Source organism: Erinaceus europaeus, chromosome 10 (genome assembly GCF_950295315.1).
Source record: "Erinaceus europaeus chromosome 10, mEriEur2.1, whole genome shotgun sequence".
Lineage (NCBI taxonomy): Eukaryota > Metazoa > Chordata > Mammalia > Eulipotyphla > Erinaceidae > Erinaceus > Erinaceus europaeus.
This window is the reverse complement of record NC_080171.1, coordinates 83220100-83238375: the sequence shown is the minus strand read 5'-3', so window position 1 is coordinate 83238375 and position 18276 is coordinate 83220100. Positions and strand designations below refer to the sequence as shown.

The following is an 18276-nucleotide window of genomic DNA, read 5'->3' as shown; positions in this document are numbered from 1 at the left end:
GAACCCTTCCCTGCAAAGGAACTTATCCTTAAATTAAGTTAAGGTGTCCACTTCCATGATACTTCTCTCCAGAAAGTTCTCCACTGAAACCGTACTCTGCACTGATGGGGGGGGGAGGCGGGACTAGAGTTTGCAGAAGTCAGGTTTTGATTTTGTTAAACCAGAAAGTCCCAGTAAGAGATCTCGACTACAGAACAAGTTTGGAAGTGGAGAAACCTTGACAGACAACGGATCCAAGCTCTCCATCTTACACATGAGGACATTAAACTCAGAAACGAAAGTTAATAGTTCGCCATTCAAGGTCAAAGAGCCAGTCCGGGATGAGCCAGAATCGATCCGGCTTCCACAGACCTGAAAGGCTCCACCACCCTTGCTTTAGCCTGGGCCAGTGAGCTTGACACAAGCCTTGATCTCCATTCCCGTGCCGGTCTGCAGCCTGGAGGTCTCCTTCACCCCAGAAACCACGCCACAGTGTCAGGGTTTAGTGGAGCCCCCCACCCCGGGAGCAGCTTCCACGCGGGAGGGGGGGCTCATGGAGGAACCCAGATGCTGCCCTCTGCACCTCCCCAAGCCAAAGCCCCCCGCCACCACGTTCAGATCCCGGCTGGCGGCCGCCCCAGCCCTCGCCCGCGACCAGACTCCCGGGAGCGCGCCCCGGGCCCGCGCACACTCACCAGGCCGCGGCAGCCGCCGCAGCCCCCGGACGCGGAAGGTCAGGGGCGCCCCCGCCTGCCCGCCTGCCCGCCTGCCCGCCTGCCCGCCTGCCCGCCTGCCCGCCTGCCCGCCTGTCCGCGCCGCAGCCTCCCTGCACTGCCGCCCACACCCGGCCCACACCGCGCATCGGATCCCTCCCCCGGGCGCAGGCGGCCCCGCGCGGTCATCCCACCTGGAGGGACCACCGCCAGGTTGGCCTCGGAGCCCAGAGCGTAGACTTTACGGGGCCGCGTCGGAGCCCCGCTGGGAGCCGCCTTTCATCAGCCAGACGCGCCCCCCCCAACCCCCCGGGACGCGGGGAAGCTACGCCGCCTCGCCGAACCACGTGCGAGGGTTCCGGGGCCCCAGCCCCGCCGAGTTCCCGCCCCTCTGCGCCGCGGGCTCCCTTGGCGAGGGCAGAGGCTCAGCTCAGAGGTCCAGCCCGCGGACGGCACGGTCACAGGACTCGGGGCAGAGCCGATGAGGCAATATTTGGGATCAGGAGTTTCTCAGGCACTTGTGTCTTGATGAAAAGTTGTGCGCTTACTGTGAAGTGAGAGCATCGGTTTGGTTATCAGACCACCTAAATTCTGAAGCCAGGTCATTCCACGTATTTAACCTCTCTGTGCCTGGTCTTCTTAAAAGGAAAAGAAAGGAAAGAGAGAGAGAAAGAAAGAGAAGAAGCATAATCCCCACCTCCAGGAAAGCACTAACTGCCTTTTTCCCAGAGAGCACAAATGTAGAGATTATACATGCGCACTTGTACACTTGTGTTTATACAAAGGGGTGCCCAACTTTTTGGTCAGCGGGAAACCATCTTTTTCACCATGAGGTGGGTGCCCCGGCATTCACCTCAATACCAGAACACTCCAACCCGACATTTCTATGTTTATCTTTATCTCTGAAAGGGGTTTTCATAAGCCTTCATTTATTATAGGGAGGCGTTTTCATTTACCTCTCCCCGACATAAACTTAAGATTCTCACTTTGTTCGCAGACTTTGCTCAGATGATAAAGTGCATTTTCTTTTTTGCAAGTTTTTATTAGTGATTTAATAATGACTAACAAGATTGTAAGATAACAGGGATATAATTCCATACAGTTCCTACAACCAGACTTCCATGTCCCATCCTCTCCATTGGAAACTTCACTGTTTTTTTTTTTTCTGTTTTTTTTCTCTACTGGTGGGATTAATAGTTTACAGTCAACAGTAAATTGGTTTGTACATGTGTAACATTTCTATTTTCCACATGACAATTTAACCCCCTGTAGGTCCTCCTGTGCCGTCATATTCCAGGACCTGAACCCCCAACCCCACAGTTTTTTACTTTGGTGCAATACATCAAACCCAGTCCCAGTTCTGCTTTGTGTTTTCTTAATTTTCAGCTTCTCTCTCTATTGTTAGTGATTTAATACTGATAGACAAGACTGTGGGATAAGAGGAGCACAATTCACATAATTCCCACCACCAGAGTTCCATATCCCCTCCTCTCCATTGGAAGTTTCCCTATTCTTTATACCAATGGGGGTATGGACCAAAATTCTTTATGGGGTGCAGAAGGTGGATGTTCTGACTTCTGTAATTGCTTTTCCAGTGGACATGGACATTGGCAGGTCGATCCATACCCCACCCTGTTTCTAACTTTCCCTAGTGGGACAGGGCTCTAGAGAGGTGAGCTTCTAGAACATATTGGTGGGGTCGGCTACCCAGGAAAGAACTATTTTTTAATAAACAGGAACCCAAATGGAAAAATAGAGCAGATAAAACTAGGGGGTCTTCATATGAGAAGAATTTAGGAAGTCTATTTTAGGTATATTCTAAGGGGCCCATGACTAGTAATTTTAGTAATTTTTAATAATTTTTGCCTGAGCTTGATAGCTAAATGCAGGTGTACTAAAAGTATTCTCTGGAAAGATGGTGTCAGAGTTGAGAATGGGAATAGAGAGCTGGATTAGGGCAGAATGTAGCTCCCAAGTATGAGGAAAGCTTATAAATCCCATTAACTGTTAACCCCATAGATCTGAGCCTATATCCATATTTAGCACAGGAGACTGTGTAACCTCTGAGTCTCTGTCAGTCTGAGTTCTCAGTCCATGGTCACAGCTAGGAACGTTCTAGGCTGCACTCATTTCAGATGGGGTGCATTTTCTACAAGTGCGCTCATGTATTTTTCAGGGTGCATTTTTAACATCAACAGATCTCGCCAAACTGTTGGGCATGGGGTCTCTCATGCCATCTAACATTCTTAACTGGCTGCATGTTCAGCCATAAACAGAAGGTGACTGCTTTGTGCCAGAGCAGTAATTGAAGAATTGAGCAGCAGATAGGACTCATATGACTTCTTTTATCAGACCAGTGAGGATCCAGACAGCCAGTTACAAAGGATGAACAGACAATGTATTCATCCTCGGGTTGGCATTGGGTGCCTGTCAAATGCTAGTCATTGTACTGGACAGAACTGAGTAATACACTCAAGGATCCCTATTTAGTACACCCAGTTTCCAAGACATGGAAGGGCGGAGGGCAGGGAATGAAAGCAATAAACATTAGGGATACTAGAATACTTACTTTTTTAAGATTTTATTTGTTTATTAATGAGAAAGATAGGAGGAGAGAGAGAAAGAACCAGACATCACTCTGGTACATGTGCTGCCAGAGATTGAACTTAAGACCTCATGCTTGAGAGTCCAATGCTTTATCCACTGCACCATCTCCCAGACCACGGGATATTAGAGTTTTATACAAACTGCTGACAGTATATTGAAAAGGATCCTGGACCAGGAACTAGCTCACCAGATAGAGTGCAGCCTTGCCTTATATGAAGCGTTTGGTTCAAGGTCTGATACCACACAGAAGCACCAGGCAAATCTCCATGGATGATGTAGCAGCACTGTGTTATCTCTCCATCTATAGATATAGACATATGGGTGTAGAGGTATAGATGAAATTTTTAAAAGAGTGAAAAAGTTGGGAGTCGGGAGGTAGCTCAGCGGATTAAGCGCATGTGGCGCAAAGCACAAGGACCGGCAAAAGGATCCCGGTTCAAGCCCCAGACACCCCACTTGCAGGGGAGTTGCTTCACCGGTGGTGAAGCAGGTCTGCAGGTGTTTATCTTTCTCTCCCTCTCTCTGTCTTCCCCTCCTCTCTCCATTTCTCTCTGTCCTATCTAGCAACAACAACAACAATAATAACTACAACAAGGGCAACAAAAGGGAATAAATAAATAAATATTTAAAATTTTTAAAAAGAATGAAAAAGTCATTATGGGAACACTTGGAATCACTCATGCATGAAATCTTGCTACCCCACAAAATAGGGGTCCCTTTGACAAATGTCATCATCTAAATCCTGCCTCAACAGCAAGGTCTGTGTCCTCCATGAAACTAGATACTGTGCTCTTTCTTCCAGGCTACCTTCCCTGTGCATTCTCACTGCCAGTTAGCCCAGCACAAACTTTGTGTTGACACATCAGTCTTTGTTCAAGAGATGCAAAAGACATGGCCTTTAGAACTGGCTGACCAGGCTCCACCACTTCCTGGCATGTGACCTAGGACAAGTCAGTTCATCTCTCTGAGCTTCAGTTCCTTTTCTTGTAAAAGAAGGATCACTGTAAAGGAGGAGGAGGATTGCTAAACATAGCATAAGAATAAATGAGAGGTGAAGTACATAGAGGCAAGTACTCCTTAAAGGTAAGTTGTGTTCTTAAGACAGCAAGGGCATCATGCTTTTTGTACCTTTGGAAATGTCACCACATGGTAAGATCAGGCGCTATGTGTGAGGCAATGGGCAGGGCAAGAAGGAGTAGTCCCCATGGAGAATGGAGAAAGGTGAGAGGTATTCAGTAATTCTACTGGAAAGCAGACCTCAAATGTTGGTTGGTGAGCTCAAACCCTTCCCCACACCTTCTCCCCTATAACCACCTTTATACCATCATTAATTATTATTTTGTCATTTTCAAGGCTTCACTGCTCCAGGGTGACTTTTTTTCCCAAATAGAAAGAGACAGAAGGACAAACACCACAGCACTGAAGCTTTCTCCCAGAACTATAGGGCTGGGGGAACCAAACCTCAATCATGTGCACCACAAACCAGGCACATTCCCATGCAAGCTATTTCACCAGCCCTTCCTGTGTTAAGTGTTCCCCACACTCTCCCTTGCCTTCCGCCAAAACCCTAAAAGCCCCTAAACTCCAAGAGCACAGAACATCTCAGTTCCTCTTACACTCTGTGTTCTCACTTCCAGTTCTCAGTGGTTGACATTTTTTATCTGGAAGGTAACCCCCAGACTCCACCTAAATTTCAGCTGAAAAGGCCCCTTCTGGTAACCCTTTCCTGTTCTTAGCCTAGGCCAGTCCCATCCTTATAGTTAATATAACCACCAGTCACATTTGTCACATGGTATGATCATTGCTCAAGGCCTTCATTCTCTAAAGAGAGAATAAACAACTTTAGGGATACTTAGGCCCTTTCTGACAGCTGTCAGAAAGTACTTTTCCCTCATTATTTTACTAATTATTGAATGTATCTGAATCAGTGAATGAGTAAGTATGAATACCATCATCAGGGCATCAACAGCAGATGAAACCAAGGTAGCCACAACCTCAGGCTAAGCCACCCTTATTCAGACATTGCACCATCTGTCCAGGTGTGTTTGCAGGGCTTACAGATTCATGTCTGAGGGCTAACTGCCAACACTCTTTGGTAACCTAGAGGAAAGAAGTAAGAGAAAATGAACTTCTTTTTAGCCTGACACAGCCTTAAAGTACAGCAGCAGATAGGACAGGAGAATGCCTTCAAACTGCTGGATGAGTACATGAGAGGGCAAAGATCAAAATAAGATCTTGTTTCTAGAGACTAGTCTGTCAAAAGCTTTGCTTTCTAAACTCATTTCCATGGCATGAAAAACTTGAACTAAATCACAGCAAATCAGGCTGGGAAGTCAAGTAGACCCCAGTTCAATCTAGGCTTTGCCACTGACTAACTCTGTGACCTTGGGCAAGTGACTTTAAACTGTTTTCTTATTTGTAAAATAGGAACAGTAACACCTAGCTCAAAGAGACATATGCCTATAAAACACCTTGATTTGTTCATGGTACAGAGTTGATGTTACTAGGCCAGAAAGTGACTCAGTGGTTACAGCATATCCCTTCTGTGTATGAGGCCACACTGCAACCAGAACAGTGCTGTAGTCTCTCTCTCCTCTCCCTCTCTCTCTCTCTCTCTCTCTCTCTCTCACACACACACACACACACACACACACACACAAACACACACACACACCAAAACAAATTAATCTCTCCCCCACCTCTCTACTGGAGCTCAATGCCAATACTACAAATCCACTGTTCCTGGTGGTCATTTTTCCTCCCCCCCCCATTTATTCAATAGGACAGAATTGAGAGAGGACAAGGAGATGGGGGGTTGTGGTGCTGCACCTGGTTGAGTGCATGTTATAACGCACAAGGGCCTGGGTTCAAGCCTCTAGTCCCCATCTGCAGGGGAAAAGCTTTCGAATCATGAAGCAGTGCTGCAGGTGTCTTTCTGTTTCTCTTCCTTTCTACCTCCCCTTTCTTCTCAATTTCTAGCTGTCACTATCCAATAAATAAATATAATTTTTTCAAAAAAAAAAAAAAGGAGGGTGAGAAAGATACCTGCAGACCTGCTACACCATTTATGAAGCATCTCTCCTGCAGGGGCTCAAACCCAGTTCCTTGTGTGGGTCCTTGCACATAGTATTATGTGCACCTAATCAGATGTACCCCTCACCCCCTTTTTAATGTCAATGTGGGCTGGCAAAATAGCTCACTTGGAGGTCCTGGAACATGATGGCAGAGGACCTAGTGGGGGTTGTATTGTTATGTGAAAAACTGAGAAATGTTCTGCATGTACAAACTGTTGTATTTACTGTCGACTGATGTTATGCATGTACAAACTATTGTATTTACTGTAAAACATTAATCCCCCAATAAAAAAATTTTTAAAACTCACTTGGATAATATTATGTGTAACCCTTTGCTGTATGTGTAACCTAGGTCTGAGCCTGACCCCACTGCATGCAAGGAAGCTTTGATGTTATGGTTTCTTTTTTTTATAAAACATTTTTTACATTTTTTATATTTATTTATTCCCTTTTGTTGTCCTTGTTGTTTTATTGTTGTGGTTATTATTGATGTCGTTGTTGGATAGGACAGAGAGAAATGGAAAGAGGAGGGGAAGACAGAGAAGGGGGAGAGAAAGATAGACACCTGCAGACCTGCTTCACCACCTGTGAAAACCTTGCAGGTGGGGAGCTGGGGGCTCGAACCACGATCCTTATGCTGGTCCTTGCGCCTTTTTTTTCTTTAAAGAATTTATTCATGAGATAGGAAAGAACCAGACATCACTGTAGTACATGTGCTGCCGGGAATTGAACTCAGGACCTCATGCTTGAGAATTTAATGCTTTATCCACTGCGCCACCTCCCAGACCATGTGTATATCCTTTTTTATGCCTAAATGGAAACACATCTCTTTCTATTCTGTGTATGAATACTGTAGAACTAATTTCATATCAGAAAAACTTATTTACCCTAGTGGTCAAAGAAAATAATAGGTAGTCATTTCTCAAGTCAGGCTGTAATGGCAACCCTCCCTTAAATTGCCAAGATCCCTTTAAAAATAGTCCTGGTCTCACTCCCACACTGGCCAGAGGCAGTGGGAAAGTACCCACCATTTCCCTGGGGTTGAGAACTAGAGTTAATCCGTTAACTCTAGTACCCTGCATCTCAAGGCCTCCAGACTCCTCAGGGATTTCACTCTGAAACCAGAGGGTTCTCTGCCCACTGTAGTGCCAAAGCCAAGTACTGTCACAGTAGCTTTTGTAAAAAAGTGGAAAATGTTCATTTTTTTCTGTTCAAGCTGATCATGAAGGTCATAGCAATGCTCAGATCAAATCCCTGTCCCCTCTGTTTTCAGAATGCATTTACTGGCCAGGGAGATAGCTCAGTGCTAGAGCAGACTCATATGACCTAGGGCACAGGTCTAATCCCCAAGTACATCAAGTGGCAAGGCTGAGTGATGCTCCAGCCTCCCTCAAACTTCATAGGAAAAAATCTAGTATCAGGTTCTAAATAAATACCCTTTATTAGGGGCAAATAGGGCTGGGGAGAGAGCATAGTGGTTCTGCAAAGTCTCTCAAGCCTAAGGCACCAAAGGTTCTGAATTCAATCCTCAGCACCACCATATGCCAGAGCTGAGTACTGCTCTGGTAAAAAGTAAATAAAATAATTAAATGATTAGGAGCAAGCAGGAATGTGATGAGGGTATCTGAATCTGACAGTTGTTTTTGCTTTCTAAAAACACATGAATTTCCTGAATGTAGCCCAATTCAGGTTACCTTCACCTGATGCCTGTTCTAAGAGTCACTCTGTAGTTTCAACTCCACTCAGATGTGTTTTGTTTCTTTTCCATCGACACATTCATGTACTTATTTTCAATGGAGTGGCAAGGCTGTAAAAAAGGTGGAAATCTGGGGCCAGCAAGGGCAGCCCCTAATACAATGGGTAAGTTTCAGTTCCCTCTTTCTGCTTCTATCTAAAAGAAGTCCACAGAACTCTTGATGTTGCAAACTGTGGAATTGTACCCGTTATCTTACAATCTTATTAATCATTGTTAAGTCCCTAATAAAAAGGCATACGTTTGCAGGAAGCAGTGGAATCACCCAGGGTCAAGACCCAAGTGAAGCCCTGGCAGCAAAGGGGAAAAAAAAGTAAAGGGAATAACTAGAAACAGAAGTGGTCCAAGATAAACCCATTTAGAATGACCTAAAGTATGATTTTTTTAAAAGGCCATTTAATAGTTACAGAACAAGCAAGGAAATTCTATGTGGTCTTTTTTTTTTTTTTTTTGGTTGTTGTTTTTAAAAGATTTAATTTATTAATTAATGAGAAAAACAGGAGGAGAGAGAGAAGGAACCAGACATCACTCTGCTACATGTGCTGCTGGCGACTAAACTCAGGACCTCATGCTTGAGAGTACAGTGCTTTATCCACTGCACCACCTCCCAGACCACAACTTTATGTTTTCTTTCAACTGTTCTTACCTTATCAGGAATTATTTTGCAATCAAAGAATTTCTGCTGCCAGAAAGTCATGGGCATTTAGCTCTTAAATGTTCATGTGAAGTCACTATAGATATCATATATATTATTTAACCCAGCAGGAAAGAAGTATGTTTGACAACTTGCCCCAGACAGCCCCCATACAGGGCACTCTAGAGATAAGGCAAACTGAAGACTTAATAGTTAGTTGCTATTTTTCAACGACAGCTGTTGGGTGAAATAATAAGTGATTGCCTTCCTGCTAAGATGCACTCTATAAATATTTTTAAAATATACATGCCAATGTGTATAATTTTTAAAGTGAAATTCTGAAGATTATCAAATCAGGGTGACTGTGCATTATCAAAAAAAATAGAAACCAGAGAGGAAAAAAATCCATGACAAAGCACCTTTACTTTTAAATGATTATCAATACACCAAGTAATAACACATAACAAATTCTTGAATTCTATCATCTCATAATTTTGACTAAAAGAAACTAAAAGCAGCCCAAAGAATTATGCTAGTATTCATTATTCTACTCCTTAGCTGAAAAGGACTATTTTAAGACTGGCTGCTATTTAACACAGGCTAGAAATAACTATTTACTACTTTTTTCATAGATAAAGCCCCTGACCTTCAAGAAAGTTTTAGGGAAAAATTACTTAATCCCTTTCTTTCTTTAAAAAGAATGGATTTTTTTTCTACATCTAAAAAATAAAAAAGTCAATATTGATATAGATGCTGCTTGAGCTAAAAGGCATAAGAAAGCAGTATATACCCTTTAAGTTTCTAAGAAATACAAGATAAAAAGATGAAATCTTTGGATAAATTCTAAGTTTGTACAGAGAAGCTAGATTTGTTATTCAAAAAGTAATGAGATCTACTATATAATATACAGAAATAATTTAATGCCTTTTCATAAGACTAAATTCAAGCTTAGCTAAAACATCTTATTCCACAAAGGCATCTAAAACACCAATCTATGAACAAGTCTTTTTCCTTTATCCATTAATGCGATAGTTTTCATGGATTTCTGGCCGGATGTCACAAACAAAGGCCAAGAGGTTATCCAGCACTTCATCCCTGTTCTGCCGGAAGTAGGTCTGGAGGATGGTCATCTTCTCCTGAGTCTCCTTCTCTACTTCAGTGCTGCAGCTGCCATGAGATCCCAGAGCCTGCAGTCATGAACATTAACACAAAGGGAACATTAGTGCAACACTCTAGTTGGTTAAGATCATTTACCAAACAATGTTTTTTTAATTTTTATTATCTTTATTTATTGGATAGAGAGAGCCAGAAATCGAGAGGGGAGGGAGCGAAAGCAAGAGAGACACTTGCTACACTCAACACTTGTAAAGCTTTCTCCCTGCAGGTGGGGGCTGGGGACCCAAACCTGGGTCCTTGTGCACTGTTAACATGTGTGCTCAACCAGGTGCACCACCATCTGGACCCCTCAAATATTTTTTTCTTTTGGAAAAACTCGATCTCATCAGCAAGCAGAAATAATCAACAGCAACAACAACATAACTTTACAATTGAAGAGCAGATGAGAAGCTAGTATTCTTAGAGTTACTATACACACACTAGTGTACTTGGGTAGCAAACTTTATAACATCAAGAGGCAGACTGCATTACCACTGCAGGAAATAATAATAGAGCAGTTGATGCACATCTCAAGTCTAACCTATAGTCTTAACCAAAGTTAGAAATGAACCTTAAAGACACAATGATTAGGGACTAGTTAATAAATTAGTTTATTTACACCAGAGCACAACACTTTTCAGTTGGTAAAGAAGATAAGGTCTATGTGTACAATAATATACAATGAACTGAAAAATGCAAGTTAAGGGGGATAAGCAAGACAAGATGTTTGTCAGTGTACCATTAAAAGGGAGACACAGCTTTCCTTCCCATTAAAAAAAGGTCTTAAAACTAATAAACACTATATAGGGTAGATGAAGCATAACACCTATTTTAGAAAGATGTGACACTATACCCCTATGACAACAACAGTCTTGTAAAACTGCGTTCTCTCAATTAAAAAACAAGCGCAGGGTGCAATGGGTTGTAATTTAGAAGATATACAAAAATACTCATTTTAGGGCTTCAATTCAACAAAGGATTTACCTTTGTTTTAGGTAAATTTTAAGAACCCAGTAAAGGCCTGAGGGCCCAAGTTCTATGCCCAGGTACCACCATATACCAGAGCTAAGAAGTACTGTCATCTCTCTCTCTCTTAAAAATAAAATCATATTTTTTTCTTTTTTACATTATAATAGTATTATCACCCAATCCAAAGATTTACTATGGATTGTAAAAGAAAGAAGTATGTGCCTTTAATCCTTGGACTTGGGAAGGCAGGTCTGAAAACACTGGAGGCCACAATGTACAGTCTGAAGATGAAGAGGGTAGAGCTTCATCTCGCCCCCAATAGGTGCCATCATGCCCCACCCACCACTGTTTTCTTTTCCATTTACTTAGTTATTGCTATAGTTATTTAGTTATAAAGTTATTTAGTTATTCTCAGAGAGAGAAACTGAGAAGGGAGGGGGAGACAGGGAGAGAGACAGAGACACCCGCAGCCCTGCTTCACCACTTGTGAAGTTTCCCCCTACAGATGGGGGCCAGGGGCTTGAACCCAGTCTTTGTGCACTGTGATGTGTGCACTTAAACAGGTGCACCACTGCCTGGCCCCTGTTTATTCATTTTTTTAAAATACCATCTATCTTCCCTTTTAAAACCACACATATATCTAATTATACTGAAAACCACTATTTGTTTTGCTTCCCCTTCATCTACGTATTTTTCAGCTCATTCCATATTGCTGTACATTTCTTTCTTTCTTTCTTTTTTTAAGATTTTATTTCTGAGAAAGACAGGAGGAGAAAGAACCAGACATCACTCTGGCACATATGCTGCTGGGGATCAAACTCAGGACCTCATGCTTGAGAGTCCAAAGCTTTACCACTGTGCCATCTCCTGAACCACACTGCTGTACATTTCTAAGAACGGTGGCATTAAGATAAAAATAAAAGGAGTCGGGCAGTAGTGCAGCAGGTTTAGCACAGGTGGCGCAAAGCACAAGGACCAGCATAAAGATCCTGGTTTGAGTCCTCGGCTCCCCACCTGCAGGGAAGTCGCTTCACAGGCGGTGAAGCAGGTCTGCAGGTGTCTATCTTTCTCTCCCCCTGTCTTCCCCTCCTCTCTCCATTTCTCTCTGTCCTATCCAACAATATCAATAACAACAATAATAATAACTATAACAATAAAAAAACAAGGGCAACAAAAGGGAATAATAAAAAGGGTCTATGCAATAAATTCAGTCTTTCACCTGGATTTTTAATTATGCTGATCAATAAATGGTTTTGCTTCACCATTTTGACTTACCTCCTACTATATTCAAGAATCCTGAGAGAATTTTTCTCTGAAGTCAATCTCTATTCTTTCCCATTTCATTCTGAATTTTAATTTTCTTTGTATTGTCATTTGTTTGCTGTAAGCATCTTGTGCATTGTAACTTAGTCCATCCTGGTGTCCCTATCTTTACCAAAGATGTCACATTTCCCAATTCATGTTCAAGAACCTCACTGCACTCTTCACAGTTCAGTCTCCTTGATCATGGTACTGTAAGATTGTACGCTAAATTCCATCACGGCAGGGGTCATGCCTGTTTCTGTTCACAGCTGACCCTCTAGCATTATTAGCACAAGACACATGTTAATTGTTCAACAGGTATTTGGTTAAATGACTGTTAAACAAAAGATTAGAATCCAGTTTTAGTCACATTGTGATTCAGTGCACTATGCTGGAAATGAGAGCATAGGGAGAAGGGAAGGAGGAAGGCTGAAGGGGAAAATAATGGGGGGCCAGGCAGTGGCACATCTGGTCGTGCGTGCGCGCGCGCACACACACACACACACACACACACACACACACACACCACCTGCATGGGGAAAGCTTTTGGAGTGGTGAATTAGAGCTGTAGGTGTCTATCTCCCCCTCCCCCTCAATTTCTGTCTCTATCCAATAATAAATAAAATAAAAACACTTAAAAAATCTTTTTTGGGGGGGTGGATAATGAAAATAACGCCCACCGCAGCTTCCTTGGCCTTGAATTCCTTCTCTCTCTGCAGGCGGTACTGTTCAATTTCAGCTTGAGCTTCTTCTTTGGCCTGCTTCAGTCTCCGGTTCTTTCCTGTTTTCAAAGCAAAGGGACACATCAGGAAGTGGTTAAAACACAAGTAGAAGAGGAAGCAGAGACTGAGATGGTAAATTCAACAGTTGATAAAGAAAAAGTTTCAAGATACAATCCCAAGAGACACACATGGCAAAGGGAATTCAAGGGTAACTAGTAATATAGGTTCTAGTTGACCAGATAAAAAGAACTATCTTCCACAGATGGTAAAAATAATGTAAAAATTCCCTGGATTGAAGACCCCACCAATGTGTCCTGGAGCTCAGCTTCCCCAGAGTCACACCCTACTAGGGAAAGAGAGAGGCAGACTGGGGGTATGGACCGACCAGTCAACGCCCATGTTCAGCGGGGAAGCAATTACAGAAGCCAGACCTTCTACCTTCTGCAACCCTCAACGATCCTGGGTCCATGCTCCCAGAGGGATAGAGAATGGGAAAGCTACCATGGGAGGGGGTGGGTTATGGGGATTGGGTGTTGGGAATTGTGTGGAGTTGTACTCCTCCTACCTTATGCTTTTGTTCACTAATCCTTTCTTAAATAAAAAATTAAAAAAAAAAAATAATGTAAAAATTTCAGACTATGTCAAAAAATTCTCTTACTCTCAAGTACTAAGAAACACTATAAAATGGGTGACAACAGCCATCTGGGGAACTCTTCCTCTTTCCAAGTAGTAAACATGTAACATGTTGTTGACTATAACTAGAGCTCAGCTTAGAAGCTTAGTAAGGACACTAATATGCTCCCAAGGGATAGCAACCCAAAGTGTTGCTAATGAGACAGGTGATGTAATATTAGAAACTAAAATACCATGCTGAAGTACACAGAAATAAATAATGAAAGTGGGACCAAGAGGCATCCTGAATGGGAGCATCAGCCAGCAAGAATGCACAAGCATCCAAGAAGTGAGAAGATGCTAGTGCTTGGTTTCTGTGAGGGAAGTGTGATAGCTGGGGAAAGTCTCTAGGTTCTATCACACCCTGTAGGCAAACAGACCACAGGAATCAACCAGTAGTAATACTACTACTTGATTTTCTGCTTACCAATCCAATTTCTCAAATTCCCAAAGGACAGGGCAGGAAGAAAGAAAAGGATCCTACCTAATCAACCTGAGACAACTAAAAGTAATCAATCTTTCTTTACATACTTTTATCTAGCTATTAATATGGGCGAGGGGGGAGGCAGGGGATGCCAGGGATCAAATCCAAGACCTCATTCAAGTGTCCAATGCTTTATCGTCTGTGCCCCTTCCTGGGCTCCAAGTTAAGTTAGGTATACGAATTACCCAGAGTCCACTCAACCCACATGGATGAGAAAAAGTCCTATTTGATTTCCCACTTTTCCCCCCTTGAGTTAGGGCCTCTACCCTGCATATTTTTACCACTTGTAGGCCAGTTTTTTTCATTCAGAGACAGAGAAACCACAGCACCAGATCTTCCCACAGTTCTGTGGCATTCCATTGTGGCGTCAAAACTGAAACTTAGGTCATAAAGATGGCAAGGCACACTTACTACCTGGTAAGCTATTTGACTGTTAACTCTGTACCTCTTAAGATCAAGGTTTTGGATGCATAAGGACCACAGGACATCATCATTCCATGAGACTAATCTGAAATCATTAACTGGCTGATTGGCAGTTCAAGGGCTACTTCAGCAAATATTTATAGTAATATTTAGGGTCTACTGCTATCCATTCGAGGCACTCTCTTATCTCTATCTTCCATGAAACCATATACATCAGTTATGTTCAAACTCCTAATTTCAAAGCCAAAGATGTTTTCCCAATCAACAATCCACAAATAACAGTTATGACCTTACATTATGCAGTAGTTCCTTATAATATCACTATTATTACTACTATTTCTAGACTATCCCCAATTCCACAGCTTCCTGAATTAAATTAAGATGATATCCTCAGCCTGTCAACAACTACTTTGAAAGTTCAATTTTGTTAGGCTTCTCTCAAAGGCAAACACCAATATTTAAACAAGAAATCAACCTAGATGGTTGGGGGATGACATGGGATGCATTAGTGGTGTGATATCCACATTTTGGCATATTCTTAACTAACTTTTAAATTTGTGTGTGTACATAATCTTTTAGAAAATAAATACTAAAATGCAATACAACTGTAAAAGAAATCTCCTGTCCCATTTTGCTGTGTCTAGGCTCAGGCATATGCAATTCTGCTTCTAGACCAATTTTTTTTTCTTTTCTTTTCTTTTCTGCCAGGACTCTGAGCATGCACAATTCCACCACTCCCAGTGGTCTCTTCCTCCCCCTTCTCTTTTCCTTCCAATCTTAGCGAAACAGAGGGGGAGAGAGATACTACAACACCATTTATGAAGCTTCCTCTATGCATGGTTCTCCTATATGGTACTAAAGGCTCAAACCAAGGTCTCCCCCACACATAACACACTTCTACTGGGTGAGGTATCTATTGTTCACCACCAATAACTTTTCCAGTTTTTAAATTCCAGATAGACAATGAAGAGACACCATAGCACTACTCCACCATGCATAGAGTTTTCTTCTGGACAGTGGTACTCCCATGTGGTGTCAGGGCTCAAAACAAAAAACTTCACAGTTTTTATAAGTGTTCTATGGGCTAAAGCAACAGTCTATAAGGTTTGGGTTGAACTATTGAATATTTGATCACAACATGCACCAATTCTCACAATTTTTAAGTGGACAAATAAGTTGTAATTAATAAGCTCACTCTGGAGATGCTAAGGCAGTGGAAAGCTTTGGTGCTGAGTTCTGAGTGAAAAAAAGTGACCCAGAGGGGTGAAACTGCATGCAAGAACCTCAGTCCCATTCCATCCACACACATAAATCACTTAATACCTATCTACATTTCCTGGAGTAAACAAGACCCTATGCCAGGCTTGATAGGATAAAGTATATAAAAGTAGCCCAGTGGTGGTGCACTTGGTTGAGCAGGGTTCAAGTCCCAGGTCCCCACCTGCAGGAGGAAAGCTTTGCAAGTGGCGGCGAAGCAGTGCTGCAAGTGTCTCTCTGTCTCTCTCCCCTTTCCCTCTCAATTTCTGCTGCTGTTGGGAGTATTACAGGACAAATTCTAAGAAGTATAGTATCATGGTATATGGTATCCTGGAAAGACCATATCCAGGGAATGATTAGACATCCTTAAGGAGCACAGAACTTTCCAGTCACCAAATCAAGAATAAAAGTTTTGTTCCCATCTTTTAGATCCCCTAAAGAAAGTCTTTCCAATGAACCCTCAACTGAGAAAGTATAAAAGTAATTCCTGAAATTTACTTGAGAGTGGGATCTGAGTATAAATGTTGGGAAAAACACTAAGGAATGAGTAAGAGTAGTATTTCTTGCCAGATCACACTATCTGAGCTGCTGTGTTCTATTACTGACACCTCAAAGACCAGAAATTCAGCCAAACTTTCCACCTTCTGCACCCCATAATGATCCTAGGTCCATAATCCTAGAGGAATAAAGGATAGGAAAGCTTCCAATGTAGGGAGGTGGGATAGAGAACTCTGGTGATGGGAGTTGTGTGGAATTGCACTCCTCTCATCCTACGGTCTTGTCTATCATTATTAAATAATAAAAAAAAAATTAAAAAGACCAGAAATTCAGTGCTCTGTGAAAAATCTCATATAAATCAATTAAGAGTCATTTTATTTTTTTAGTACTATTTCTTGCTATTTTACCCTTGCACGGAAAAGAAGCTGTCGGAATCCCAAGCTGTCTGAACCCCAGTCGAGCTAGGATTACAAGTCATTTCCCTCAAGCCTCATTTTCCACATATGTAAAGCAGGAGGGATAAAAACGTATTAGCTCACCAGATGCTGAATATATAGACAATAACTTATCCTATCCCCCTATCCACCCGGCACTTCACAAGTGACTGCCTCTGTCTCTATCTAATCCAAATAAACAAAAAAGTCTCTGCCTAATCTGAGGGGTGGGGCGCAGGTGATCAGCGATGGCTTCTTGGAGAGCCTTTGCCTCAACACTGAGGTCTGAAGTAGCACAGAAGGCTGGGGAGCAAGAGGAAACCTGCAAAGGCCTATTCCAGAGAAAACAGCTGCACACCGGCTGGCAGGTGAAGTCAGACAACCAACCTCTGAGGAACTCCGTGGCTCACTATGTCTGGAGGCCAGCAGTGAAATCAGGCAAGAAAACGAGAGCCTGATTGAAAAGCGCCCCCGCACCCTGCCAAGGAGCCCGCGCTTGCTGCCGCGGTTTGCGGTGAAGGTGGCCGGGAAGGCCCATCGCTCCTCCGGGGGAATGACTGAGTGACCGGCCCCAGAAGGGGCGGAGGTCGCCTGTATGTCACAACCTTCATCTCCCCGGCGACGAGCCTACCCAACACCTGCTTCCTCCCGACCACAGAAGCACGGACAGCCTCGGTGGCTTAAAAACAAACAAACAAACAAACAAACAAAAACACACCCAATTTCTGGAAAAAAGAAAGTTAAGAAAACAACGGATTCGCCTTCGACGAGTAGCTCGGAGGTTGCCGGTGCTCCGGGTTCTAGCGCTGCGGCAGAATAGCGGGCGGGTGGCGGGCGGCGGAGGCTGAGCAAGTGCCGAAACCTTCGCGACTCCCTGAAGGCGGGAGCCCCGCGCGACTACACAGCCGCGTGGACGGCGACTCCTCCCGCGGAAAGGTGCAAATCACAGGCTAAACGGAGCTCCACCGCCCGCCTCCCGGACACCCGGGGTGCCCCCTCACCAACAGTCCCGCCCCGCAACTTCCAGCCGGCCTGCGGGCCTCTCGGAGCCTCAAAGCCGATTTCCAGACTCGCCCGCCGCGCCGGAAGCTCCCTCCGGCCCGCGCCGTCTCGGGCCTCGCCCGCCTACCACCGCCCGAAACCTACGCGCCTTCCTGGGACTCCGACCCCTCCGGGCCACCCCAGCCTGAAACTCACGCTTGCGAGCTTCCGAAACCTTCTCTGCGGCCCGCTTCTCGGCCTGCAACAGCTGCTGGATACCCTGTGACTGGCTGGCCATGGCGGCGGCGACTCCGAGGCCTACACCTGCGGCCTAAAACGGCAGAATCGCTCCCCCTAGATCAGCTGACCGCGCCGCCAGGGATCTGCGCCTGCGCTCTGCGCCCCAGGCCCTGCGACCGCCCCCATCACGCGACCATTGCGGCTCTGCGTCAGCTGACTAGGCGTCCTTGTATTTGGGAAGGATGAGGCGGGGCGGAGAAGAGGCCCAGAGCGCCTGAACTGCGCCTGCGCAGCTTCTGTTGTCTTTGTTTTCCCCTCTCGAACTCCAGCGCCTTCCTGATGCTCTCTACCTTGGTTTGGTCCTTGCAGCTTCACGTAA

At 43.9% G+C, this 18276-nt stretch overlaps 2 protein-coding genes across 5 annotated transcripts in view; both read right to left on the bottom strand.

Moving 5' to 3' along the window:
* TMEM268 (transmembrane protein 268) overlaps nucleotides 1–1136 on the bottom strand; it is a 34484-nt gene extending 33348 nt beyond the window's left edge. For 2 of the 4 annotated variants that reach the window (XM_016189828.2, XM_016189827.2), the window contains exon 1: nucleotides 887–1134. The gene's annotated coding sequence lies outside the window, so the exon portion shown is untranslated. Of the gene's footprint in view, nucleotides 1–674; nucleotides 697–886 lie in introns of those variants that run through there. The other 2 variants (XM_060200036.1, XM_060200035.1) reach the window with 2 other exon arrangements.
* Nucleotides 1137–9164: 8028 nt separating this feature from the next.
* On the bottom strand, nucleotides 9165–18033 carry ATP6V1G1 (ATPase H+ transporting V1 subunit G1). The gene is made up of 3 exons (XM_007526755.3): nucleotides 17874–18033; nucleotides 12867–12967; nucleotides 9165–9947 (listed from the first exon to the last, which is right to left on the bottom strand). The coding sequence occupies exons 1-3, from the start codon at nucleotides 17953–17955 to the stop codon at nucleotides 9774–9776; spliced, it is 357 nt and encodes a 118-aa protein (XP_007526817.1). The 5' UTR covers nucleotides 17956–18033; the 3' UTR covers nucleotides 9165–9773.
* Nucleotides 18034–18276: the final 243 nt, after the last annotated feature.